The 26,714-nt window shown below is 39.8% G+C and overlaps 4 protein-coding genes and 2 non-coding genes across 6 annotated transcripts; 5 read left to right on the top strand and 1 right to left on the bottom strand.

The window, feature by feature from the left end:
• Window positions 1–8,710, bottom strand: LOC115046028 (rho-related GTP-binding protein Rho6-like). The gene is made up of 5 exons (XM_029506104.1): window positions 8,515–8,710; window positions 7,807–7,894; window positions 4,243–4,352; window positions 3,160–3,294; window positions 1–3,004 (listed from the first exon to the last, which is right to left on the bottom strand). The coding sequence occupies exons 1-5, from the start codon at window positions 8,632–8,634 to the stop codon at window positions 2,759–2,761; spliced, it is 699 nt and encodes a 232-aa protein (XP_029361964.1). The 5' UTR covers window positions 8,635–8,710; the 3' UTR covers window positions 1–2,758.
• A 3,707-nt stretch (window positions 8,711–12,417) lies between these two features.
• Window positions 12,418–16,299, top strand: prim1 (DNA primase subunit 1). The gene is made up of 13 exons (XM_029506947.1): window positions 12,418–12,621; window positions 12,987–13,144; window positions 13,244–13,350; window positions 13,497–13,570; window positions 13,695–13,831; window positions 14,455–14,513; window positions 14,633–14,739; window positions 14,820–14,911; window positions 14,985–15,117; window positions 15,196–15,265; window positions 15,345–15,451; window positions 15,866–15,964; window positions 16,055–16,299. Exons 1-13 carry the CDS (start codon window positions 12,510–12,512, stop codon window positions 16,072–16,074), a joined length of 1,275 nt encoding a protein of 424 aa, XP_029362807.1. The 5' UTR covers window positions 12,418–12,509; the 3' UTR covers window positions 16,075–16,299.
• A 1,360-nt stretch (window positions 16,300–17,659) lies between these two features.
• On the top strand, window positions 17,660–26,044 carry LOC115045933 (nascent polypeptide-associated complex subunit alpha). Its single transcript, XM_029505923.1, has 8 exons — window positions 17,660–17,737; window positions 18,679–18,753; window positions 24,533–24,618; window positions 24,896–24,973; window positions 25,062–25,208; window positions 25,342–25,470; window positions 25,552–25,674; window positions 25,921–26,044. Exons 2-8 carry the CDS (start codon window positions 18,684–18,686, stop codon window positions 25,933–25,935), a joined length of 648 nt encoding a protein of 215 aa, XP_029361783.1. The 5' UTR covers window positions 17,660–17,737; window positions 18,679–18,683; the 3' UTR covers window positions 25,936–26,044.
• On the top strand, window positions 21,654–24,454 carry LOC115045932 (proteoglycan 4-like). The gene has a single exon (XM_029505922.1). The coding sequence runs from the start codon at window positions 22,258–22,260 to the stop codon at window positions 24,196–24,198; it is 1,941 nt and encodes a 646-aa protein (XP_029361782.1). The 5' UTR covers window positions 21,654–22,257; the 3' UTR covers window positions 24,199–24,454.
• LOC115046917 (small nucleolar RNA SNORD59) lies at window positions 24,736–24,807 on the top strand. The gene has a single exon (XR_003840989.1). It is a non-coding gene; the product is annotated as a small nucleolar RNA SNORD59 (small nucleolar RNA).
• LOC115046915 (small nucleolar RNA SNORD59) lies at window positions 25,775–25,848 on the top strand. Its single transcript, XR_003840987.1, has one exon. It is a non-coding gene; the product is annotated as a small nucleolar RNA SNORD59 (small nucleolar RNA).
• Window positions 26,045–26,714: the final 670 nt, after the last annotated feature.

Genomic DNA, 26,714 nt, shown 5'->3' with positions numbered 1-26,714 from the left:
TTTTTTTTTGGAGGTGGGGGTGGTTTCTTAAAAACTGTTTTAAGATGAAGGATGTGGACAACAAAACAAATCTGTCTGCCAAAAAGGAACAGAACCTTTGAGTATTCTGTATGCAGGTTTAGCAAATTCTTAAAAAGCATTGATTTTGCTATTTGAAAAAAGTCCTTGTAAGACACTGACAAACTCATCTTCTGTGGACAGTAATGTTTGCTCAATAATCTAACTGTATGTGACTGCATTCTCAGGAGGTGGTGCTCATATGGACTAAAAATGGGATTGTTATGACAGTTGATTTTGCTGCAGGACACTGTTCAAACCATATTTGTGGAGTTTCAGTCAGCAGCATCAAACCACTTTTAAACATAATTGCATGACAATTATCAGCTCAATGGACATGTAGAGATTTTGACAAAAATCGACATAAATTTATATTTTTCTCTTAAATTAATTCATAAAATAATTTTCCAAATAGCTGAGTGACCACAATAATTTTATTTGTTCTATTGTCTATACGTGTTCTTTTTATACAGGCCTGAAGTGTTATGCAGTAACAAATAAATTGAGTCCATTACTTTAATTTTGGGTTTCGCCCCTTTTCATACTTTGGACAGTATCAGCGAACGTCCGCTTCTGGCTGCCACAAGTGCAGGGTCTTTAAAACCTCGCTGGGACTTTTCAGCTCTCCGCTGCTCCTGACATGTCCAGCCATCACCTTTGCTGTGGACTCTGTCTGATAAAAGGTGACCTCTCAGAGAGCCATCCATCCCTCCCTATTTCCCTCCGAGATGGGAGCCCTGCTAACACTGTTGCTAGGCAACCAGTTAAATTCCAGTCATCTGTACATCCAGAGAAGTCGGGGCTCCTTAGTGTAGACCTACAAATCATCAAGTCCTCCATTAGCTGAGCTGTCAACAGCTGCTAATGCCACAGGACTCTGGTGAATACAAGAACAACATCCATAGCTACAAAAAACACCAAAGACAAGCACAAGCCTGTAGACACAGCCAAGGGAAAAAAGCTAAGTGGAAACATTATTTAGCAGAAGGGAACAAATGTCTTTATAAAAACAGGGCCAGCCTGTCATTCAATTCAATCCAGCACCCTGACCATGCCATCTCAAGGACATTCAGAGTTAGTGCTGATATGGTTGGTATTCTAAGCCTCTGGGGTAGGTGGACCCAGGACTCTATGACACAGTCTAAAAGTAAGATTGCGTTGAAGGCTATTCCACCTTTGGATAATCTAGTTTTTCATTAAAATGTTTCCTTTTGCAGCCCCCTCTGAGTCTGGGTTAGGGTTTCAACTAGACGTTGACTAGTAGCACTCAGTGTTTGGGTAAGGCCAGGGTCAGTTTGAGCATTTTGGGGACTACAGGAATACAGGTTAGGGTTAGATTTCAGGTTCAGATTTTGGTGTCTGACTCTAATATCTCACCTTTGCACCTCGTCTTGATTGAATACATTTACAAAATGAAAAAAAAAAAGGAAATTTTGTGAACGTCTACTATAAAAAACTTTTCAACACTTCAGTTGAAACAACATGTTCACTTAGTTAATTGAACTCTTGCTCCTTGTTGATGGCAGTTCAGTTAATGTATGTACGTACGGGGGTGGGTAGATGATAATTATGAATGCGCAGCATTAATTTTAACTGTGAATCATGAATGTTTTGCACACGTGCGACGTGAGGAAGCCACACGAGACACTGTCAATCCAAATTTGAGGACTTTGAGGCTGAGGATTCAAAAATAAATCTGTCTTGTTTGTCCTAATTAAAAAGACATCTTTGTTCTATCAGAAAGACAGAATGATTTTTTTTGTTTGTTTCTTTTGATTGAAAGTGTATTAAAAAGTCCAGGATGATGCATCATGTAACATCACAAAAATCAAGGCTTATTGTTAATAACACTGACAAATTCAGACAGCTGTGATGACGGTTAATGAAAGGGGATCTGACAAAAACATGTTCAGACAGCCTGTACATGGAGGAGATTCTGTGATGTGTTTTTGTCATGGCATTTCCACCCAAAACTGTTTGTGGCTCATGTGAGTGTTGAGTCACATTGCGCTCCTTCAGATGTGCTCCTCAGCTCGTCCTCCCACTGCCTTTGCAAGCAAACACTTGGCTTCGCCAAGTCCCACCCTCCTCTGCCACTTTTTTCACTGTCAGCTTTATTTCCCAAATAAAATACTGCGAGGGGTTAGCAGGGGAATAATTTCCTCATTGACCACTGTTTTAAATTCCACAAGCTATACCTATGGCTCCCTGCAATGTCAGGTTTTACATTTCATCTAGTCACTCAGCCCATATCGTGACCTTAAAGGGACATTTAAATCAAAAGATAGATGGAAAGTGCACCACTAAAGAATTTCAAATGGCTCTCATCAGGATAATGCAGTCATATGCAGCATTTTCAGCCACTTTCCCCACAGAAAAGAGGAGGTACTGAACTTATTTGAGCTGACTCCAACACAGCAACCTTTATGTGAGAGGAAAACAGATCAGTGTCTTAAAGTGCCTGTTCTCTCCTGATTCTACATGCTTACACAGATTAGACGTCAGATATTTTTCCTCTGTTTCTGTGCTGAGTGCTGGTGACAGGTCATGATGAAAAGTTTGGTGTCAGAGTTGAATATAGAGAGGGCAGTGATCTTTTTTTGAAGTGGCTGAGGGAGTTTGGGCCACAACGCAGAGAACAGGCTACGGTAAGAGTTCACTTGTCCTCACTTTCTGTCTTCCATCATGGTCCCGGCAGTTTTCACATGATGGAGCAGCTCTTTGACTTGTCCTTGCTGAAGGTGGAGGAGAGGAGTTCTGTCTTGCTCGGCAGGTTGAGCAGCCTCTTGGAAAGGCGGCGGATGGGGCTGGGTTTATTATCAGACTGCAGTTTGTTCATGCAGGCCATAGCTGCGGTCCGGAAAACACTGTGGATGCTCTTTTCAGATGTGAAGGCCGAGCACTCCAAGTAAGCCTCTGCCCCAAGCTGCTTGGCCATGGCCACACCCTACAGTGTGAGGGGCAAAATAAATTCATGTAAACCTGAATATGAACTAGAACAGATAAAAACAATGGGGAATTTCTATCCATATCAAGTTTAGACAGAAGACTAAACCTACATAGACACAAATGGGAAAACAGAAGTAATGTCATGAAACAAACCTGCTCATGGGAGATGGGACTCTGTTTCTGATTGGACAGATCCATGCATGTGCATACGTCTGTGCGCAGGTCTGTCTTACAGCCTATTAACAGGATCCGTGTGCTCGGGCAGAAATCCTGGATCTCTGCTTTCCACTGTCAAGAAAGTTACAGAGATTGATAAAGAAGGGGACCACCTAGAATCAGCACAGGTACATTTGGATACGATTCTTTTCTGTCTGTCATTTCAGTCCTTTGTCCAGATAAAAATAAATAAATAAATAAATAAATAAAAACTTAATATCTCATAGCTGAGGTTTTTTTTTTTAATTGAGCCTTCAGCATATGTGAATCTGAAAACAGGTTATTTCAGTATGATGTAAAAAGAAGTGTAACAAAAATATGTCTGCATTGATTTAATCAGGGTCAGAACTATGTGGCAATAAAGTTTCTAAAATAATGTTTGGTCATCCTTAACATTCACTTTGACTGATTTTGAATTAAAATAAATCAGATTATTAATTATTAATTGTTTCAGAAAAAAAGAGAGAAAAGGGTTAAGTGCCATCAGTGAAGCAATGCCTCTTGTTCATAACATAATGGCTTTTCATTGGTTGTGATTGAATCATTATGTCATACTAATTCAGAAAACAGAAAAATATGTAAGTGAAACTAGCTATGTTGCCTTTGTGGCTTCATTAAATCTGCAGCCTAGACTGAACCATCCAAACCAGCCACAAAAAGTCACGTTCCTGTCATCCTTAACCTCCTGAACATTTTTTTGTAAAGTTGATACTGTGCAGCTGTTGTCATTAAACTGCATTAGTGCTTGATTGATTTTGTCAGACAACATCCCGCTGATGAAATAATGATTTTATCCTTTCCAAATGTTGTGCTGTGATGCAGCACTGTCAGCTGAGGAGAGCTCAAGAGTGAGATTTAGCTACATTCATGTTGTTCAGGTGTTACCACGCTGGACAGAGCTGTCGGCAAAAACAACTTGGGGGCACCAGTGTTGCTGCAGCCTTTAAAAACTTATATGAATCATTGCAGATGGAAAATAAACGGACGTTGTAGTGCTCCCGTGTTGTTCCCTGTCCATACCTTCTTCAGTGTACTGTCCACTAAGTCTGGTCGGCTGATGTCGAAGCATAAGAGCACAGCGTCTGAGTCGCTGTAGCAGAGTGGCCTGACGTTGTCATAGTAGGGAGAGCCTAAAAAAGATGGAAATAAATATTTAATTTTATGAACACGCTATTTTAGAGGTTCAACTTGCAATGTCTTTGAAAATGAAAAGCTTTAGTTCCCCTGCTGTCAGAATATAGAAAGACTCTTTGTTTCTATTTCTGCTTCTCTGAGCCCAGATGACACCATTATAATGTTCTTTCACAATCGTCCTCCTCACATTCACACAGTACAAAGACAGACACATAAACCTCTGCCAAACTGATAAGAGAGCAAATAATTTATCTATGCTTGACACCCTCCCACTGAGGACTTTTTCCAGGAAAGTAAACTAACTGAGTCACAGGCAATGTAGCTCGAGACCAATAACACCTTTCCACTATTAGGCAATATGAAACTTAATTTATCAAATCTGTTAAGAGAAAAATTTCAAATGTGCTGAGATGGGAAATTAATTATTCTAATTATTATTATATATCACTTATCAATCAAAAAGAGCCATAAAACCAGGCTTATGTTTGGGCAAAGGAATTAAAATCTTTTCTGTTAAATTAAGTCTCCTTTTAATAAGTATTCTCTATACATATAAATGGATACTGGATCAAAAATGAGTATTTTTCTTAAAAGTGACATTTTGGGAAATATGAAGGTTGACAGCCAGCAACTACTTAGCTTGCTAGCCAAAATTTTACCTTTAATTGAATTTTACAGAAATTGTTCGATGTTCATATATATTTGGCTGTTTGGGTTTCGTGCATTCTGTCACAGCCACACTAATCAGAGACACACCATTGTGCTGCTGTAGGTATCAAACCACCACTGAAACTATTGAAAAGCTATCAAACTGATCGTCGTGGCTGCTCATTGCCTCATTCAGACAGGACACCCTGATCATGACATGTGAAAATGTCACCTTAGTTGTGAGAATGTGAATAATGGGAAGGAAACATATTTTCTTCCTTTTACAAAAACAAAGCACCTTTAAAATATATTGAAGGTTGTTTTTTTTTTTTTTTTGACAGTCAGGAAGAGACTGCTAAAAAGAGACTGATTGGATGTCTGCTCTCTATTGTCCTTTCTCCGCCACCTAATCACTTCCCACACACAAACACTGACATTTAATTTCCTACTCCTAACCTTGAGGGCTAAATTTGGACCAGAAGGTTTCCTTCCAAATATTAAAAGAACACAATTATACCAGGAAATAACACCTTGAATGAACTTCAACGAGGATTTACTAACAATAATGATGCCTTGGTGAATCTGGTGGTACCTTTTGAAATACAGTAAGTTTCTACAACAAAAAGCCCCTCTGGTTCGGAATCTTCGACTCAACTCTGCAAAGTAGGACAACTTACACAACTGCAGTCTATGAATAACCTTTTTTATTTTTATTTTGTGGAATTCAAAGAGGCCATCACATAACTATCCAGGGTGATGTAAGGATGGATAAAGAAAGTGGAGAGATTTTAAAGAGAACACAACTTTGAGCACCTACCAACTCCCACATATTAGCAGCTCCCCTGCTTGGACAGACAAAGCAAGCACAAAACACAAGCAGAGACAAAACTTTGAATTGAGCAAACATTAGCTGTTATACTGAAACTGTTAAAGAAAGTGAATGATGGGAGTTAGACTCCTGCCTTTCCGTGGCATCTTTTACCATCATGGTAAACATGATTACATTAGTTAAATTAGTTACATTATTACATTAGTTCAATGCTGGCTCAAGTTACATAAGACCTTTTTTTACCATCATGGTAAAAGATGAAACATGTAATGAAATAAGTTTTGCAGATATCAGCTTCATTGATGAATCTGCTGATTATCTAATATTAACAAATTTTGGGGGGGGGGGCTATAAATTGTCAGCTGATAAAAAAAAAATAAAAAAAAAATCTGATTTTGAATTCCTTGCATTGTTCCACTATCATACATTTAACATGACAAAAAAAATAAAGCCACTTCAGAAGCTTCTTCTTTAGAAAACAATTTAATGCATTTATTGATAAGGAAATAGGTAACCCTAACCCTCTGTCTGGTCTCAGCTTTGGAATTGAGGGGAAGCATTAAACTTTAAGCCTTTTCTTGTCTGCTCTGCGTGCTGAAGATCATATTAGAGACAGTTAATTGAATAATTGCTGCCAAAAAAATTATTAGAATTACCTAAAAAATCTTTTCAGTGATTGTGTAAGCAACAATTGTGGATTAAAAAAAAAGTAATATGATTTGTGTGTTTTTGTTGCAAATGTAAGTAGGTCTTATGCAATTTTTTCTCTGGAACAAGTGACTGTCCAGAAAGTTTTTATTCCGTGGGAGATACACAGACAAACCTACATTAGTTCAGTGCTGGCTCAAGTTACATAAGACCTTTTTTTTTTTAGGCAGCACACACCATAAGGCAGTGAGGAGGTCATGTATATCTTTTCTCTCAGTATCCCTCACTTGCACCTTCTGTTCACAGCGACTGTACAGGCACACACACACACACACACAAAAGGACAACAGGAAAGGACACACACACAGACAAAATAGCCACGCCTGCCCACACTCTCACAGACTTCCACCCCCTGTATGGATGAGGCATCCCCCTCTCCCCTGTGAAAGAACCCCTCTGCAGGCCAACTGGCACTGCTCAACTTCCGCTGAGCACAAAGCCTCAGATCGTACAGTTATGAAAGAACTGTATACTGCTGCAGAGGCCTTTCTTGTTGATCCTGTTCATCATTTCTCAACATGTTTAAGATCCATGCAAATAATTGTTAAAACTGCATTTACCTTTTAAAATCATTTAAAAGGTAAATGGTTGGATTGATTTATTAAATAGCTACAAGTTGCAGCTCTTGCTGAATTAACAATTTTCCAAATATATATATAAAAAAAAGCACCACAATGTACCAATTCCCTGCTCTTCGACCACACTGTACCATCACACAATATTCAGATACAAAAGGTCTGAACTAATACACTGCTGTTTTTGGTTTATAAATCAATGAGAATCCATTAAAATTTGGTTCAGTTGGTTCATGTATTCATGGTTCAGGATTCAACAGGAGAAACTCCAAACCTTGGGATACGTTGTCCAGCGATAATCTTGGTAAGCCACTGCCAGAACCACTTTTCCAACAAAGTTCCCTCACCAGATTTCACACCAAAGAAAAACTGCTTAAGTGCATCAAAACAGGCCTGACAGATAGTGATGCCTGAATAAACAGCAGCCCTTTCAGTAAAACAATTGATGGGGGGGTGCCTTCATTAAATCCTTACCCGACTCCAGGCTGGCTGTGTTTCTGTGAGGGTAAACAAGTTCCACAGATCACGTTCTGAATGCAGCACTCAAACCGTGTCTTTCACTCATTATTCCAATGCAGGACACTAACCATGACAGATCGGGTGGAGTTTAAACTGTCTGTAGGTCAGACGTTTCAGTTTTCATTCATGTTACTCAGATATAAAAAAAAAAAAAAAGAGCATCATCCTCACCTGATGTGTCCCAGAGGCTGAGCTCTACTCGCTGCTCTTCAAGCTCCAGGCATGCCGTGTAGTTTTCAAACACAGTCGGGACATATGTCTGAAAATAAACAATTAAATAAGGTTTCGGGGAATTAGGGAATTTAATGTTTTTTTTTTTAATCCGAAATCCACACTGAAACATTTCTCAAATTTACTCCTAATTTACACTGAGAAGCAAATGACCATCAGGAATTACTAGATATGTCTTTACTTGGTCTGATTCACACCAAAATGTGTGAGTTATATTATCCTAAAAAAAATCTCAAAATTTAAAGTGAATGACAAAAACAATCAGTTATTAAAACTTTTCCTAAGGAATATATTATGTTTTTTTATATCATGTCCTATCAGCATTACTCTCAAATTGAAAGTATCCTTGATAGAGTTGAAAAACTGTCACATATGCTTTTATACCTCGTAGCACATGATAATGAAGCACTGCTGTGAATTTCACATTATTAATCCCACCGTGGGTGTCATTTAGTCCGATGATAAAATAAAATCAACAGGATCTATGGTAAGAAGCCATGGCCTTAATTAACCCCAAGAACTACCTGCCCAGTCTAATATAGGCTACTGTGCCATTTAGGAAAACTGAAAGTTCTTGCAGGAGTACATTTTAGCAGCATCTGATGTTAGAAAAGCTGCAGTGATGAATCGTGCAGAAAGATAACACACCTCCGGATAGCAGTCCTTGGCCAACACTTGTAACATCGCTGTTTTCCCGCATTGGACATCTCCGACCAGGACGAGTTTACACCGCGCTACAAAAGGCTGTGTGAGTCTTCTCTCCTTCATTGTGAGGACGGGTCACACGGACACACACCGTCAGGAGGTAATAATAAGAGAAGATGCGCTTCTGGGAACCGGTTCCGTCCTCGGATCAGACAGCGAGCAGTCAATGAGGGAGTCACTGCGGAACTTTATATATGAGAGAGGGGGAGGAGGGGGAGGAGGAGGGGGCAGAGCTACAGGACTGTGGCCAGGTTATCAGAAATATTAAAATGATGAGTCCTTTTAATGCACCCCCCCCACAGAGGAGGGCCTGAGCCGGTCCTCAGTGCTTCTTTTATTTCTAAAGAAAAACAAGCCTTAACCTCACAAATTAAAGGTATTATATGTTGCTTGTTTAATATTAAACAGTGTAATGATCCAAGATAATCCAATTCTTACTGAAGTTATAAGGGGCTCTTATAGATTTCCCTTTCCTTTGTTTCCCAGTTTCCACTCTTTCGGCCAAGCTAAGCTACATATTTAATGAAGATGTATTACAGTGGTATCGATTCCTATCCTAAAAATGCTGAACTACTCCTTTAAGGAGCCACTAACATCCTGATTAGACTGTGGTGAATTTATTCCCCCCCCCCCCCCTCTTGTTTTTTGAGGAAATCTTTTTTTATGGATCTAAATCAAATTTTGTTCACATTTAAGAAAGAAAAAAATAGTCACTGGCCTTGCAGAAAAATCTGATTTATGTTCATATCATAAGCATTTCTAGTCCTCTCCTGTGAGCAGTTATTGTTAGTGTAGCATGCAGTGAAACCAGAAGTAATCACAAAGTACCTGTATCTGTTTTGGTTTTCTCATGGTACTAGTCATTACTTTCGATCGATCATTAAATTACTAATTAACTTGGAAAGCTAGTGTCTATGAAAAGGTTCAAAAGATTTAGCAGAAATTGAGCTAATCAGGATTTCCTATAAATGATGTTTTTCATGTGAATTATATGTTTATCCTTCCAACCAAGTGTGGGAAATAACCATGTGAAGCTGCATTCAATTATTTTTACATGAAACATATGAGTGAGTTTTCATGTTTACACAACACGTAATGTGCAGTGCGCATGGCCAAGTGCTGCCTGCCAACCCCAAATACATGACAGATGGCTTCATCAATCTCAAGTATACCAGAGAATTCAAGAGTGTGTCAGCCATTTGGAGAGGAAGTGGAGCATAGTGTGTTAAGCATAAATGGAAATAACTGCTCAGCTGTCGCAGGGGGTTCTTTGATGGCATTAGAGGGAAACTCTGGATCTGGACATCGGCTGCATTTAATGTGTGGAGCAGAGTTAATCAAAGTAAACTGCGTCCTCACGTCTTGCTTCATTGAAATTTTAATCGTTATGCTCTGTTCCTTCTTCTCCACGCACCTACACACTTCACTAATAGAATGCAAACACTTATACTCCTTCACTTCAACTAAATGCTTCTTACCACTCCACTTTTTTTTATACTTTATCTTGTTGTCCATCTTTTCAAACACTAAGTTACATAAGGTTTAAAACTAAGAGCATCAGAATAATTATGTTGTCACAATCATATGTATCAATCTTCTCATCATGGAAAGAAAAGAAGTGTATTTCACAAAATGACAGACTTTTACCTTAAATATATTTTTTTGCTACCTAACAATGAGAGGTTCCATGCAATCAACATTAAAGTGTTCAGTGTTGCAGTGGAATATGTCTGAGGGGTTTTACTGCAAATCTGTCACCAATATTTTCGGGATGAAAGGTGACACGACTCTGAGATATTGGCACCCTGAAATATCATGACTATATGTTGACCTACAGTGCTAGATAATGAACTCAACGGGCACATGATGACTGTCTAATCCAGAGGTATCATAAGCAAGCAGAGTTGCATTTTTACTACTGAATGTCTCATTCCGTGCCTTCACTTTATGTGTGTGTATGTGTGAGAGAGAGAGAGAGAGCGAGAGAGAGGAAGAAGATATTTACAATAAGTATCTTTAATATAAATATGCATGAAATGGTCAGTAATGCTTTAAGTTAGGACATTCTGTATGTAAAATGCAGCAGAATCATTAACATATACTGGGAATGTTGGCAGAGAAAGATAGACTGGGCATTGAGTCAAGTTCATTTCAAATAATTTCTTAGAAGCAACCCAAAAAAAGAAAAACCCACCACATCCCCTATGACTTGAAGGAACCTCATTTACATAATTCAAATATATTGCAGTTGAAAGCTCTTGCGTTATGTAAATTAGGGTATGAGTAAAGAACATCACCACAAATACAAGTGCAATCATGAAGATGAAATGTATCGGTAATACCTGTCTCTTAATTGCTACAGAATATGGCACAGTTCAGCTACCAGCCTGCCTAGGAAGAATTTCATTAATTTAGCGTGCAGGTATTTCATGTAAGAAAGCATAGTATGTTAATTGGAGGGCTCGAGGGTAGACTGCGCTCTGAGCAGTCTGAGAGTTGTCAAAAATAAATGGATAAACTGAAAGCATGAGAGGGGAGGTGTCATTGTTAGTCAGCTGTGTACAAAAAATACTGCTATGCAGAAATATTATTTATTAATGCATCTGATAGCAACTGCAATAAAATTAACGGGGTTTGCATGAAAAATCCTGACGTTTTCCATTGAACTGTGAAATATAGGAAGAATAACAGAAACAGAGGGAGAAATGATAAGATACCAATGATAACATTGGACGAGTCAAGAGATGACATAAAATAGATATAATTATAAAACTGAACAATGCTATTTTAGATCACATACAGCAGTGTAAAGGGTGAGTGTTATTTTATATCAGAAGTACAATAAGTGTGAAGGGCTCTTAGTACTGCACAGCTCTCAACCTTCAGTGTGAACAGCACCACTTCAGTGAGATGGAGTTTCAGACTGGCTGCCTAAAATACAACAGCGAAGCAGTGTTATTATGAAGCCACCAGTGTTGTCACTGATTCTTCCTTAGCCCAGTTCCACTGAAAAAACAGGGAGGTGCCCTTTTTTAGTGGTATCCATCTTAAAATTTTATGTTGATGTAAAAGGTTTTCTGGTGGTCCTGTAGCCTGAATTAATTAAACAAAGATAGAATCAAATCAAATTTAAAACCTAATCAAATTTATTTGTTTTGTGTCCAAACAGAGTTAGATCAAAGCACTTGTACATGTAGAGCAGGTCTAGACCAAACTCTTTCTGGGATTATTAATAAAGAGACCCAAACAATGAAGCTATGAGCCATGTCACCAGGCTGTAAATACTCCCATGAATCTACACTGCCCTCTAAAGGTTTAGAAGAGCAAGTGCAATGTAGAAGCCCCCCCCCCCCCCCATTTATTTATTTATTTATTTTTGGCGTATAAAGCATTGAATATTTTTCTGTTGCAACCATACAGTCTATGGGAAAGACAGATGTGTATTGTAATGTTAAAGTTCTTCTAGATAACACTATTAATGTGTTGAGTTCATTTGGGCTGTTACAGAAGAAACTTACAGCAGAGTCAAATAACTACATATCCCATGATCCTGTTGTCGATTGACGACACTTCCTCTGATAGACTCTCCTTGGAGGAGAAATTTTACAAGGTTCAGTAAAACTTGGGAGTAAAAAAAAAAAACTTCAGTATTACTACAGACTTCCACGGCGGGACTATCGCTTCATTGGAACTAAACTGGGATGTTTTTATTTTTACATCACGTTTCCTTCCTAACAGGGGAATTAAATCATGAAAAAATCTTCTGAAACAGGAAGTGGCGCCTTTCTGTGACGACATCGTCTGACACTTGTCTCATTGGCTCTGTTTGCTGCTCAAGCGTTTTCCCGCGCTGTGAAGCAACGTACAGGATCTGCAACTGTTAGAGACTATTCCTCCGCTTTAGACCGGGACTAGAATCTTAAATCCGGTTTCAGGTGATGCCGACGTCCTCTGAATATGACCCGGACAGTCTGCCGGACCTGCTGCCGCTGTACTACCGGCGGCTGTTCCCCTTCTCCCAGTACTACCGCTGGCTGTACTATGGAGGAGGTGAGCATGGGGACAGGAAGGGAAGGAGATGGCAAAAACTAATGTCACCAAGAAAAATGGCTAAAGCTCTTATACTATGATACAGTCCAGTCCTTATAGATGGCTGGAGCTCTTCTACAGTATTGAGCTTGAATGGGTTGGATCGTCTCAGCTGAATCAGTTATGGTTGTTTTTGTTTGTATATTTAGCCAAGATAACAGTTCAGTCTTATAGAGAAGTGCTCTTGATGTCGTTTTGCATTATGCTGGCAGGTGTTCCTTTTATTTTGGCCAACTAAAGCTGGCTCACCAAATGGGCAAATTAGACAACTGAAAAAAAAAAAAAAGTATGAAATGTGTCTATGTTGTTTTCTTCTTCAACATCAGTGCAGAAGAACTACTTTCAGAACCGAGAGTTCTCATTCACGCTCAAAGACGACATCTATGTACGCTACCAGTCGTTCAGCTCTCAGGCCGAGTTGGAGAAAGAGATACAGAAGATGAACCCTTACAAGATTGACATTGGAGCAGTGTACAGCCACAAGGTATCAGTGCATGCTCCTGTGATTGGTGCTTTCAGTCACTTTACCCGCTCTAGCAGCAATATGTTTTGTAATAAAGTTGTGTCTGTCTGTTGCCCACAGCCTAATCAACACAACACAGTGAAGTCAGGAACCTTCCACGCGCTAGAGAAGGAGCTGGTTTTTGATATTGATATGACAGATTATGACGATGTCAGAACCTGTTGCAGGTAAACGTTCATGTAATGTGGCTGTTGAATGTGTCTTGTATTCTGTGGAGTGACTGACGAATCAACTTATTTCACATCACCTTGACCTAGCAATGCATGATATCCTGAAAGTCGCATAACTGATGTAACACAAAGCCTAATTTTAGTGCTGCAGATATCTGCTCCAAGTGCTGGACTCTGATGACCATCGCTATTCGTATCTTGGACAGAGCTCTCCGAGGTTTGTATGTCATGGATTTAGTTTTTTGTTTTTTTGTTTGTTTGTTTTTTGGTATGAGTGCAAGCCACCTGCTCACATTTTTGCCAAAATTAGCAGTATGCACTTGTTTTATGTGTGATTTCAGATGACTTTGGTTTCCAGCACCTGCTGTGGGTTTATTCTGGCAGAAGAGGAGTCCATTGCTGGGTGTGTGATGAAGCTGCCAGGAAGCTGTCTGTGGCTGCACGCTCTGCTGTGGCTGAATACCTGACTTTGGTGAAGGTAAAAGTGTTCTAGCATTTTATCAAATGATTAGGACATGTTTGTGCCATCAGGTGAACTGGTAGGACTTTTGTCCAAAAAGCCCTTAGAGTACTTAATTCTTTTTCAAAGCCCTCTTTGTTTTAGTAATTATGACTGAAAACAGTTTTTTTCTTGAAACGGAAATACATCAAATTTATCTAATGATGTAATTCCCTGCAAACAAAGTATGATTGCCTCACATCATCCAGAGTTTCTCAGTGAATGTTTTAACTTAACTAATACAGTGATAAATTGTCAATGTGTATTCTTCATGGGAATTTTTTATATTTCCACAATTTGATTATATTGAAATATGGCACCAAAAAAAGGATTACTTAAGTTAGTCAGTCTCATTTTATCTGCTGAATTTAACATGATCTGCTGGGTGGATACTAGAACAATCAGTTGATACTATATTATTCATATATTCATTGATTTTCTTTTCCTCTAACAAGATATGTTTTTACCAAAAATCACCAGACATTAGAGGTAACTTATAATTTTACAATTTATGTTGTCTTCTCTTGGTACTACTAAGTTAATGGACCTATATGTTGCTTAATTGTTGGAATCTAATCTATTGCATCATTGCTGATTTACAGGGTGGTGAGGAGACAGTGAAGAAAGTAGTGCTGACAGACCCAATTCATCCTTTTATCAGGTAAGAAGTTATGTTTTGTTTATGTTTTGCTGTGGTTTTCTAACTTCATTGATATTATTGGACTTGTTGCCTCTGTTGGATGTTGTGACTTCAGGTGTGTAAATGTGTAATCTCAACAGAAAGTCTTTGGATGTGGTAGAGAAGTACTTTACCGATTACGCACATGAACAGGCTATACTGGGACACAATAAATCTGTTGACAAAGTGCTAGCACTCGTGCCCGAAGATATCCTTTTCATTGTTCCTATGCATCTCCACATATTTAGTGTGTAGCTGGTGGTTTCTTTGCCTTAACTCAGCTCTTACAAGTTAGACAAGTGTTACAGAAGGATTTCCAAAGTGAGAAGACACCTGAGAAACGCTGGGATTTGATCAAGGCTAAAGCCAGTATGAAAAAGGTTGGTAATCCTGCTCATTAACAAGCAGGCTTATGACCGGGACTCAGCTGTAATACAAATTTTCTTCTTCCAGGGTGATGACAAGAAGCAACAATACTTTCAGGAAGAAATCATGCTACAGTATTGTTATCCACGGCTTGATGTGAATGTCAGTAAAGGTGTGAACCATTTGCTGAAGAGCCCCTTCAGTGTCCACCCCAAAACAGGTGAGCATCGATCTAATATCAAATCAACACATGTTGAAAACATAAGCCTCACCCTAACATCTCTTTAATTCTGTTCAGGACGGATCTCTGTCCCCATTGACCTCAAAGAATTAGATAAGTTTGATCCCTTTGCTGTGCCCACAATCAGGTAAGTGATGATTCAATGTGTCTTACTTTGGTGTGTGCATTGTTTGATACTCCTTAGAACTGATTTAACCTTTTTGTAGTCTGATCTGTGAGGAGTTGGATCAGCCCAGAACAGGAGAAAAAGAGTCAGAAGACAAAAAGGAGAAGGAAAACGAGAACAATGCCACAGAGAGACGAAAGATCAGAGGTAAAATTATGTATTTCATTTTTGTATCACACAGGAGCTCTACCTTTCTGTTCTTATTTCAAACCTATGAGTAGGTAGACACAGTGCATTTTTGCAACCCCATGATGAGGCACAATAATGACTTTATGAACTGAAACATAGTAAAAACATGTTGCAGATGTTGAGTGAACACAATGGGGGTCACCTGCTTGCCGTTTCTATGTTGAGGGAAAAAAAAACATTCATTAAGAAACTTGTAGGGGAATTATCTTTTATAATTGTTACCTTTATTAATAATGAAGGAATAGTCAGTTCCTTTTCTCAGTGAGATCACTTTAATTACTCTGTAGATATGACAATTAAGATAAAAGGACACCAAAAAGCATTTTCTCTGATAAATGAACATTTCAGGTCACTCCTTACTTTTCCTCACAGATTACAAGAGAACCAGCCTGGCAAAGTATGTGAAATACTTCGATCAGTTTCTGGATGGAATTGCTTGTACGTGGAAGGGAGAACTTCTCAAAAAGAGTGGTATGTTATAGTTTAGGTCCATTAAATAAAGACTTTTCAGATTTTAACACTTAAATCTAATCAGATATCTTATATTCTTGTTTACTTTAGATCTCCAGAAACAATTCTGAAGTGGATCAACAATCAGAGAGGGATACCCTCCTGAAGTCGCCCTGTAAATAGAGCTCTAGTACTAATGGCCATCCACTTTGTGGGCTTTCAGGCTGTAGTGGACTTTGGCATTTTTCCTGACCAAGAATAGTTTCAGCCCCATCTGTTTTTATTGAGCCGTTATGTGATTCAGTAATAATACATATATAAATGAAACATTAATAAAGCCTTTTTCTAATACAGTGCACATTTTTTTGTGGTCTGTCTAATTATTGCCTGTAGGGTAAGGGTTAGGGTTACCTGTATCCAACTTAACATTTTTAAGTAACATTTTTGAAAAACTGGTTCTTAACCAAGTAAATAATTTTTTTATGAGAAATAGCATTTTAGAGAAATTTCAATCTGGTTTTAGGATGAACCACAGTACCGAGACAGCAATTTTAAAGATTTTAAGATGTCTCCTGATGACACAGGGCCACTTGATGCCCTTTTCAACTGCATTTTAGACATTAAATCATGGGTGGCAGAGAATTTCTTACAGCTCAACCAGGACAAAACAGAGGTTTTAGTCATTGGCCCTGAAGGCCAGAGAGATTTTTACCAAAATCTTTTTACCAAAACTACAAGATTTTAAACTTTCACAATCAGTAAAGAACCTGGGTGTTATTTTTGAGTCTGAGCTCACTTTTATTCCACACATAAAGAATATTACAAAGATAGGTTTTTACCATCTGAAGAACATAGCCAGAGTCTGCCCGTTTCTCTCTCAAGCCAGCACAGAGGTGCTGATGCATGATTTTATCTCTAGCCTTCTAGATTATTGTAATGCCCTGCTCTCTTGGTCTTGCTCTCTGGTCTTCCTAAAAAGAATATTAATAATCTACAATTACTACAAAACTTGGCCGCTCGCGTGCTGACGAGGACCAGAGGGCGGGAGCACATTACACCGGTTTTAGAATCACTGCATTGGCTCCCCGTCCATTTCAGGATCGATTTTAAGGTTCTTTTAGTAGTTTTTAAGTTTGATTGATTGATTGATTGATTACATAAAAGGGCTTATATTGAAATTGCACCTCTGAAGTTACTACATATTAGGAGAAACAAATGGCCCCGTCACTGAACAGGAGATGCTACAGCCTCAAGCGGACACTGGTTTATATACTTTAACCTCAAATGAATGTACCTGAAATACAAGAAAGGGGTTCTGTAACTCTCAGGGCTTGACATGGTCTACAGGTAAGGTCACATGTCGAGTTTGGGTCAATATTGGATGACTGGTTCATTATTTGACTTGAAAGTTTGGATAAAAACTGAGTTGACATAACAGGTGATACTTATTTTAACTTCCAGTGACCATGTATGGAAAATATGTTTCTTTGACCAAGAATATTTTTTAACTCCCATATTCTGTTTAGCTGTTTATCAGTTTGTTTGGGTTTTATTTATTTATTTATTTATTTATTTTTTTTGTTATTTCCTTATCACACTGTGTGTCTATGGGTGCTTTAAAAGGCGCATACAAATGACACTTAGAGCGCCATCGTGTCCCCCGCTTCAGAAAATTGCCGCCTGTCTCTTTAAATAACCCGGAAGTAGAAGATGTGGCTCTAAAGCGGATATTACCGAGAGACGGGGGTTAGGAGTTCTCTCTCACAGCCATCTTGGATATACCGTACCAAGTCGGTGAGTGTCTCCTCTGACAATCCAACATCATCCAGTCTTTTTCCGTGTGTTCCCGTGGGTATCCAACATTTTGTATGTTAAATTAAAGTCTCATCAAGAGGGCGGTGAAGCTAGTGCACTTGTGTCGTCCACCTGCTCAGTAATATACGCGCCCCCGTTGAGCCTCCGACTTACCGGCTCAAAATGGGGGAACATGATGACTTCTAGTTTATACAAGCAGTCTCTTCGTGGCAGGGGAAGAGAGAAATGTGAGGAGTAATAGTGTAACAACCAGCCGGTGACCACAAAGGGGTCAAGCCGAAGGGAGAAAGTGGGGTTTAACGTTCCTCCGTGTTCAGACAGAGACAGTTGTCTTAGAGAAGCGGTCCAGGCGGAGCTCACGGGTGAAAGCATGGGCTCGGTCAGCAGACCAACCGGTTATGACAACTGCTCCTTAGTCATTTAGTGATCTGTAGTGTGTCCAAGAAGTTTTCAGCAATTAATAAACGACAACGCTGAAACTGCTTCTCTATATCAGGTTTAACGTATCTGAGCCTGTTTGGATTAATGTGATCCAGAATTGATTGGTTCAAGTTGCAGTGTATTGAGAGCAAGACGTGATATTGTGGTATATTTGTGTTTTAAAGATTTTTTTTTTAATTATAATTTTTTTTATAATGCCAAAGCTCTCCAAATCTTATCCTGGTTTGACAGGAATAAGTCTAGGGAGGTTCAGACCTGGTCCAATGTTATGTCTAGATTCACCAAAGTAGTAATGTAATAGTTTGCTAAAATAAAGCATTTTGTATTTGCTTAAAAATAGAAATCAGAACTCAAATTTGTTGCCATTATTGAAATGGAGGGAAGTCAATAGGGGCCCAATAACTAACAATAGCTACTAAATGTTATGGAGATTGAGTTTGTGCTAATGAAGTGTTTTCTTATTTCATGTTTATCTGAAGCAACCATGCCTGGTGAAGCCACAGAAACAGTCCCTGTCACCGAACAGGAGATGCAGCAGCCTCAAGTGGAGACTGGTTCGTATATATATTTTGGCCTCATATGAACACACCTATAATACAAGAAAGGGGTCCTTGAACTCTCAGAACTTGTGATTTTTGTCATCAAATAACTGTCTGGGGTAGGTTATTTGTTGAGTAAAGGGTTAGGGTCAATATTGGATGGTTAGCTCCATTTGGCATAGAAACTGAGATGACGTAACAGGTGACGGTTATTTTGACTGTCACTGACCATGTGTTGAGACATTGTAGCAGTGGTCTGGTCAGTGAGGAATTTGTGTTGGTTATATTGGTTGGCTTGTCTTGAAAAGAGCAATCCAGGACCCCTTTTTTCATTTGCACAAACTCACAATGAAGTGTGGTGACTTACACTGACAACTGGATTCTGCACACAATGCATGGCTTTTCGTATGGTTTTTCCACTGCACATAATTAATGACTTAAACCAACTTTCAGCAGCTTGGAAGTAGCCTAGTGGTGGTATGGGTCATTATGCCTTGCATATATAATTTATCTATTTATAATTTTATTTTATTTATTTTCAGTTTCAGTATGGTGTGTATGCAACAATAAAAAGTAGCTTTCTAAAGTGTTGAAGGGACACAAAATGGCTATGATGATAGTAGACAACTGGGGGGGAAAAATACATACAGTACAAGGAACTCATGTGATTAGAAGTAAATTAGATACCTGTTTTGTTTTTTGGTTTTTTTGGGTTTTTTTTTTTAAAGGATCTGTATGGTGTTTGTCACTTTGTTCAGAAAAACTCAGTCACATGTTTTCAGGCAGAAATGATATGTCAACGGGTGGGGTATGGTTACGTCAGGCACCAGAGAAACTGGCTAGCCCATCAGGCGTCAGTAATTATTCCTGTACAGCTAAAAGTAATTGCGTAAAAATTCAATCACAACTAAACTCTACATGTAATGTGAAAAGTTGCTATTACGCTTTTAACATAATTGTATTAAAATTGTTTTCAAAACTATCAAAATTCTTAAAAAGAAAAGAGAAAATATGCAAATTGTACTTAGTTTTGTTTACGTACTTGTTATTAAGTGACTTTTGGCTGCTGTGTAATGCATAATATAATATATAGCACTGCGGCTTATTTCACTTGGGGTTGCACTGTGAGATGAAGTGTCACAAGTTTAGATTAAATCAAAACTGGATATATGGCTGAGCAGAGAAAGGTACTGAGTAATGTGTTAGTAAACATTATAATGAAGTCCTCATGAAATTTTACTTTCCTATATTTTTGAGTGTCGTCAAGCTCTTTTTAATTTTATTTATTTAACTGCTGAAGGTAATAGTGGATGTGGGACTGGCATTGTAATGTGGCAACTATCTTGCATAATAAAATACAACCTTTCAGTTGTTTGATTTGTATGCAGACTTCAGTTATCTTGTGTATGTGAGAAGGCTTCATAACCAAATTTTGCTGAGGACTTGCATCCTTTCATCGGTACAAGAATTATACTTGCAGAGGATTGTCCTCTTGGACTTAAACAGTTATTGAAATTTATAGCAAAGAATATTTGCCTTTTTAGCTATTAATGTAATTAATCCACATGGATGATTCCAATAAGCGGTGCAGACTGCATAGAGCTGTAAAAGTAATTTAATAACTTAAAATTGAGTGCAAGCCACTGCTATATTGAGTAAATGGATTCCCAGGATATTTTAAAGCACAAGTGGCTGTTTTGGACTAAAGGTCTTGGAGCGTCGATCGCACATTTGGACACTGCATGGAGTTCACGGGCACTTTTTTGCATCTCCCGTTTTGAGTTTTTTTTTTTTTTTTTTTTTTTTTTTTTTTTTTTACTGGCACATTAGGGGCCAGTTACACATTGCTCAGCTTTTTCACAATCTTTTTTTTTTTTTTCTTCCCTCCCCCTTCTTCACGTGTGGAACACAATTTCCTTTTTCCCTCAGTGAATTCACGAAGCTCATAAAATTTGCAAGCAGAGCTTCTCAGACTACTCCTTTGATTGCCCTTTCCCCTGTTACTCCTGCTGCTTTTCCTTCATCAGCTACAGGAGTAATGACTACTTCTCCTGAGGTGGCTGTTCCAAAAGTGAACAAAACAATCCCACCGGAGAATCCTGAAGATGGAACCTCCCCTGTTCCAGCTCAAGAAATTAACTCCTCAGAAGAAGCAAGCAGTCAGACCAGTGGTGATCAACCAAATGGTGTTGATGCAACTGGGTTGGAAATACCATCTGTTTCACGGGAAGGTGGGGCTATTGACCCATCAGGGGCTTCGGCTGGTTTGCCACTTCCTGAAGAGTCAATGTCTTCTGAGTCTCACACTAAAGAGGTACAAAGTCAAGAGCCAGTTGTTGCTGCAGAAGATGTGACTGACAAAGAGGTTAAGCAGATTCCTGCCGAAGAGAAGGTCCCTGAAGAAGAGCAGGAAGCAGTGACAGGAAAGATTTCTGATGATCCAAAACTTTGTGCTGCTGAAGATGTCAGAGTAGACAGGGCTACAGTATTAGAAGGTTCAAAGAATCTTTGCCAGGATGCAGCTCAAGATGTTTTTTCTGGTGATGGGAACATCTATCTGGCAACTCAAAACAAAACGCTTGACCAGAAGGAACCTGTCATACTTGTCTCCAAGGCCATTCAATCAAAGGGGACTTCCAAATGCGAAGGCCCACCCATTTCCACTCGCCACCTCTCAGGTTCGTTTCAAAGAGATCTGACCCCACACACATCCTTTGACATCAATCTCTTGAACCATGCTGCTTTATTGGGTTAGCTTTTGTGCGTTTACAAGTGGTAACATGGCTATTGCAATTTATGTTGCATTTTATCAACATACTCCCAATCCTCACCCTGTTATTTATTTATTTTTATTTTATTTTTTTTTTTTTTTGGGGGGGGGGGGGGGTTTGGGGATGGCTAAGCCATGACTTTTTCCGTGGGATTTTGTAAAATACACAAAATACTGTTTGACTCAAACTTTTGTAGAATTTTATATATAAATATGTCCCTCAAATGTAGGTTGCTTTAGATACAGTCAAACAAGTGTATTAAAATTGATTTTTTGCTTCTAATGCCCATTAAGTCATTTTCCTTAAAGTATGAGGTCAATGGTGGTGTCTATAGAGCAAAAGATCTTGTTATATTTTTATCATGAGACGCAGTTGGGTAATTTGCATTTTCCAATTCATCATGAATGCATCCTGACTAAATAATTAGTGTGGGGAAGTAGGTGGTATGAACTTTGCATTTTGAATGTTAGTTTGCATCAAAGTTTGAAGTTAGGCAGGTCCATTTCCTAACCCTGAGAAAGGTGGTTGCGTCTTGGTTTGAGATCATTTAACCTGCATGAGACCAACTTCAACATTCTCGTCAAATTTATAAAGAATCTTTTTCTATTCTGCTACACCTCCTGCCCCAGCTTCCTCCCAGCAACCCCAGGCAGCTTCTGGCTCTGCCAAGCCAAAAGGCAAAGGTGCCAAGAGTGCACAGGGTCCTTCTGCCCCAAAGGCTGTTCCTGGCAGAAGAAAACGCTCGTCTATGTCTGCCTCTTCATGTTCTCCTACCTCACCAAAATCTACTCCTTCTTCTGCCCCTTTGTCACCTGTAATATCTCCCCTCGCCTCCTCACCTGCTAGCACCTCTGCTAATCAAGGGAACCGCTCAACCCCAAAGGTTGTGAAGGCTGGCAAGCAAGTAAAACCTAAGAAAGGAGAGGCATTTGTACCTGCTCCTACCCCTGATGACAACAAGGTCACTGCAGCAAGTGACAAACTAGTAGAGGCTAGCACCAAGCAAACTGTAGTAGAGGCTAAACCTGTCTCAGCTGAGACAAAGAAACCCTTATCAGTTTCTTCAAAACCTATAGCGGCACCAGCTGCTTTTAAAGTTACTTCAAAGCCTGCTGTTGCAGCACCAGTTTCATTTTCAGATACTATTGCTTGTAGCCCTCCAAAGTCACTGGAAGTTAAGGCAGCTCCATCAAAAGCTGCAGATGATGATCTTCCTCCACTGATCCCACCTGAGAAGCCAGTAAAAATGCCTGTATTTGTACCCCCTGTTAAGAAAGATGTGGCAAAACCTGCTGAGGCTGCTAGGACAGCTGTTGAGGCCAAACCAGCTCCCGTTAAGGCTGCTAAGCCAGCTGCTGAGGCCAAACCAGCTCCCGTTAAGGCTGCTAAGCCAGCTGCTGAGGCCAAACCAGCTCCCGTTAAGGCCGCTAAGCCAGCTGCTGAGGCCAAACCAGCTCCCGTTGAGGCGGCCAAGCCAGGCGCTGAGGCCAAACCTGCTCCAGTTGAGGCGGCCAAGCCAGCCGCCGAGGCCAAACCTGCACCTGTTAAGGAGGCCAAGCCAGCCGCCGAGGCCAAACCTGCTCCTGTTAAGGCGGCCAAGCCAGGTGCTGAGGCCAAACCTGCTCCTGTTAAGGCGGCCAAGCCAGCCGCCGAGGCCAAACCTGCTCCTGTTGAGGTGGCCAAGCCAGCCGCCGAGGCCAAACCTGCTCCTGTTGAGGCTGCCAAGCCAGCTGCCAAGCCAGCCGCCAAGGCCAAACCTGCTCCTGTTGAGGCTGCCAAGCCAGCTGCCAAGCCAGCCGCCAAGGCCAAACCGGCTCCTGTTGAGGCTGCCAAGCCAGCCGCCGAGGCCAAACCGGCTCCTGTTGAGGCTGCCAAGCCAGTTGCTGAGGCCAAAGCCGCTCCTGTTGATGCGGCCAAGCCAGTTGCTGAGGCCAAAGCCGCTCCTGTCGATGCGGCCAAGCCAGTTGCTGAGGCCAAAGCCACTCCTGTCAAGGCTGCGAAGGCAGCTGCTGTGGGAAAACCCACTCATGCTAAGGCTGCTAAACCAGCTTCCGAGGCCAAGCCTGCTCCCGTTGAGGCCAAGCCCGCTTCTGTTAAGGCTGCTAAGCTAGCTCCTGAGGTGAAGCCTGCTCCTGCTGAGGCTGCCAAGCCACTTGCTATGGCAAAGCAGGAGGCTCCTAAAGCACCGGCTGAGGCCACGACAGCTTCTGTAAAGGCTGCTAAGCCAGGTGTTGAGGCAAAATCTGTCCCTGACAAGGCTCAAAGAAAAGTTGAAGAAACTAAAGTTTCTGCTTCTAAGATTGTAAAACCAGATGCGGAGGTCGAATCTGCCCCTGTTGAGGCTGCAAAGTCTGCCAAACCAGCAGCTAAAGCTACAGCAGCTCCCTCAAAACCCACTCCAGTTGAGCCTGCCGTTCCTGCCCCAGCTCCCCGTAAACTCACATTTGCTGAGGCAGTTGCTAAACCTGCACCTGTTAAACCTGAGGTTGAGGTAATCAATACAGCTACTTCTGAGCCTGTTTCATCACCTGCCCCCACACCGGCCAAAGTGGAGCCTGTCATCAAGAACGACAAGGGTATTTTCTTCTTTCTCTCCTTTTTTGTGCCATCTGTTTTTCCGACTGTCCCCTGCAATCTGGGAACTGCTCAGATGCTTAGAAATACCATTCTCCAAGGTTATGCAGTGTAAATTAGATTTAATACCTACCTTGTCTATGGTTTTAGAAACATCAACATCAATTGTGTGATTACATACTCTCAGAATTTTGTGATTGTGAATTTATATTTTGATAAAATTGTCTGCTATGTAAATATGGCATTGAATGAAGAGAATTGAGTTCTCAACAGCAAAGAAGCTATGGGTTTGAGGTAAAAAAGCTCATGTTGGTTCTACAGGAAATGTCAATTTTGTTTTACGGGAATTGTGCATCTTACATAGAAAATAACTACCCTTTTTTTTTTTTTTTTTTCTCGTAAAAGGTGCTGTGTAGTAATGAAAGCTTTGTTTCTGTTGGTTTCTGCAGGATCTGGCACTGAGTCAGACAGCGATGACTCAGTCCCTGATTTGGAGGAACAGGACTCTGCACAGACACAGACACAGCAAGCTCAGGTGAGAGTTCCGTTTTCAATACTCTGTTCAGTGTTGATTGCACAAACAAACAAGGCCATAACAAAATATAGTTGGTGCTGTCAGACATTTTCAGCAGATATTTTCAATCTACAACGCTCTTCCATGATGATTTGCACAGACTTTCGTTCTTCTGAGTGTACTGAAGCCAGCCTTTCTGTCCTGAGAAGAGAAACTATTAAGACAAGTGATCAGCTTCACACTTTCCTGTCCAGTCTGTATCCACTTATGACAATAAATGTGTATGAAATTTCTGTAGCTTGCAGCAGCCGCTGAGATAGACGAAGAACCTGTCAGCAAAGCCAAACAGAGCCGTAGCGAAAAGAAAGCACGGAAGGTAAGAATCATTACAGCTGGCGGTAACAGGTTGTCTTTTTCTTTGTAAAAATTAGGCGCATTTATAAACAGATTTTTATTTTTTGCAGGCAATGTCAAAGCTTGGCCTCAGGCAGGTAACAGGGGTCACCAGGGTCACGATTCGTAAGTCAAAGAACATCCTGTTTGTCATCACCAAACCAGACGTCTACAAGAGCCCTGCATCAGACACATACATTGTCTTCGGTGAAGCTAAGGTATGTAGGTATTTACAATACAACCCACTTTTTTTGTCCCTTTACCAGGTGTAAAGTAATTAGCTTATCTTATCTACTCTTGTTCCTGCCAAAAAATTTATTGATGTTATTTATTGTCTCTCTCACACCCCAGATTGAAGATCTTTCCCAGCAAGCCCAGCTGGCTGCTGCAGAAAAGTTCAAGGTACAGGGAGAAGCTGTATCAAACATCCAGGAAAACACACAGACACCAACAGTACAGGAGGAGAGCGAAGAAGAAGAGGTAAATTATAGTTTTAGGCAAGTCACACAAATTTATACACTTCATGAGATGAGGTGTTAAACTTCTGCCCATATTTTCTAGGTTGATGAGACCGGTGTTGAGGTCAAGGACATTGAACTCGTCATGTCACAAGCCAACGTGTCGCGGGCGAAGGCTGTACGCGCCCTGAAAAATAACAACAATGACATTGTCAATGCTATCATGGTAAGACCTTAGCAACTTTTTCTAGTGAATAATATTTTTGTAATTGATCGTAACAAGACCTTTTTAAATGGGTTTTCTCATCTCTGGTAATAAAATTCACTCTTCTGTGATGAATAATACAGTGACTTTCGTTCTTCTGAGTCTACTGAAGCCAACATTTCTGTCCTGAGAAGAGATGGACTCTCTAAAGAAGAAAAGTAACACTTAAAACAAACACTAACAAAGCTTTCTTGTTTCCTTTTTCAGGAGTTGACAATGTAATGGGACCCTATCAACAAAGAGTTGAAGAAAGGTTGCTGATTTAATCTAAACTTCGTTTATACAATTTATACCCAAGATGGAAATAAAGTTGTGGCTTGATAAAATGAAATTTTGATGTGTTTCTTGTTTATTGGGAAAAATTTAAGATTTTGTTGTGGGCTATTAGTCTGATAATGAATGGATCAGTTTTTCCTAAAAAATGCACCAAGGAAAGTATTAATTGAATTTTACCCTTCCATTTTGTGTATTCCTACTTAAAGGTTACAGGTAGAGTTGGATTCTGCTAATCAATTCAATGTTTTGTGTCTAAAATGGTAAAACAAATCATATGTATAGCAGACATTTGAAAATGTTTACATTTATCCTTCAAAGTAAATTACGAATCAGAGAAATCCTTGAGAAATAAAGATGATTTTTGAAGTATTTTTATTTCTCAGAGGTAGATTTGCATTGTAGAGGATTCCACCAAACACACCTAATATTGAGACAAAAACTTAGATTGCGTCTAACTGAAATAAATTAAATCATAATCACTGAACAATTGTTGTTAGCTTCAGGAGAGCTATGTAGGAGACAGGCCTGGTAATTTGGTTCTCATAAATAAATGAAATGGGCTAAATGATTGTGGCATAACCTGTGGTTTACTCTGGGGATGCAGCTAAAGCAGTAACAACAAGAAAACTACTTTTCTTTTTTAAGTAAAGGCCAACAGTTAATTGGAGAAATAAGCTGCTTTTTGCTCTTTACATTGGACCTAAACTGCATAATCATGCATTTGC

Source organism: Echeneis naucrates, chromosome 7 (genome assembly GCF_900963305.1).
Source record: "Echeneis naucrates chromosome 7, fEcheNa1.1, whole genome shotgun sequence".
In the NCBI taxonomy this organism is placed as follows: domain Eukaryota; kingdom Metazoa; phylum Chordata; class Actinopteri; order Carangiformes; family Echeneidae; genus Echeneis; species Echeneis naucrates.
The sequence above is the reverse complement of the archived record's forward strand: the minus strand, read 5'-3'. Positions and strand labels throughout refer to the sequence as shown.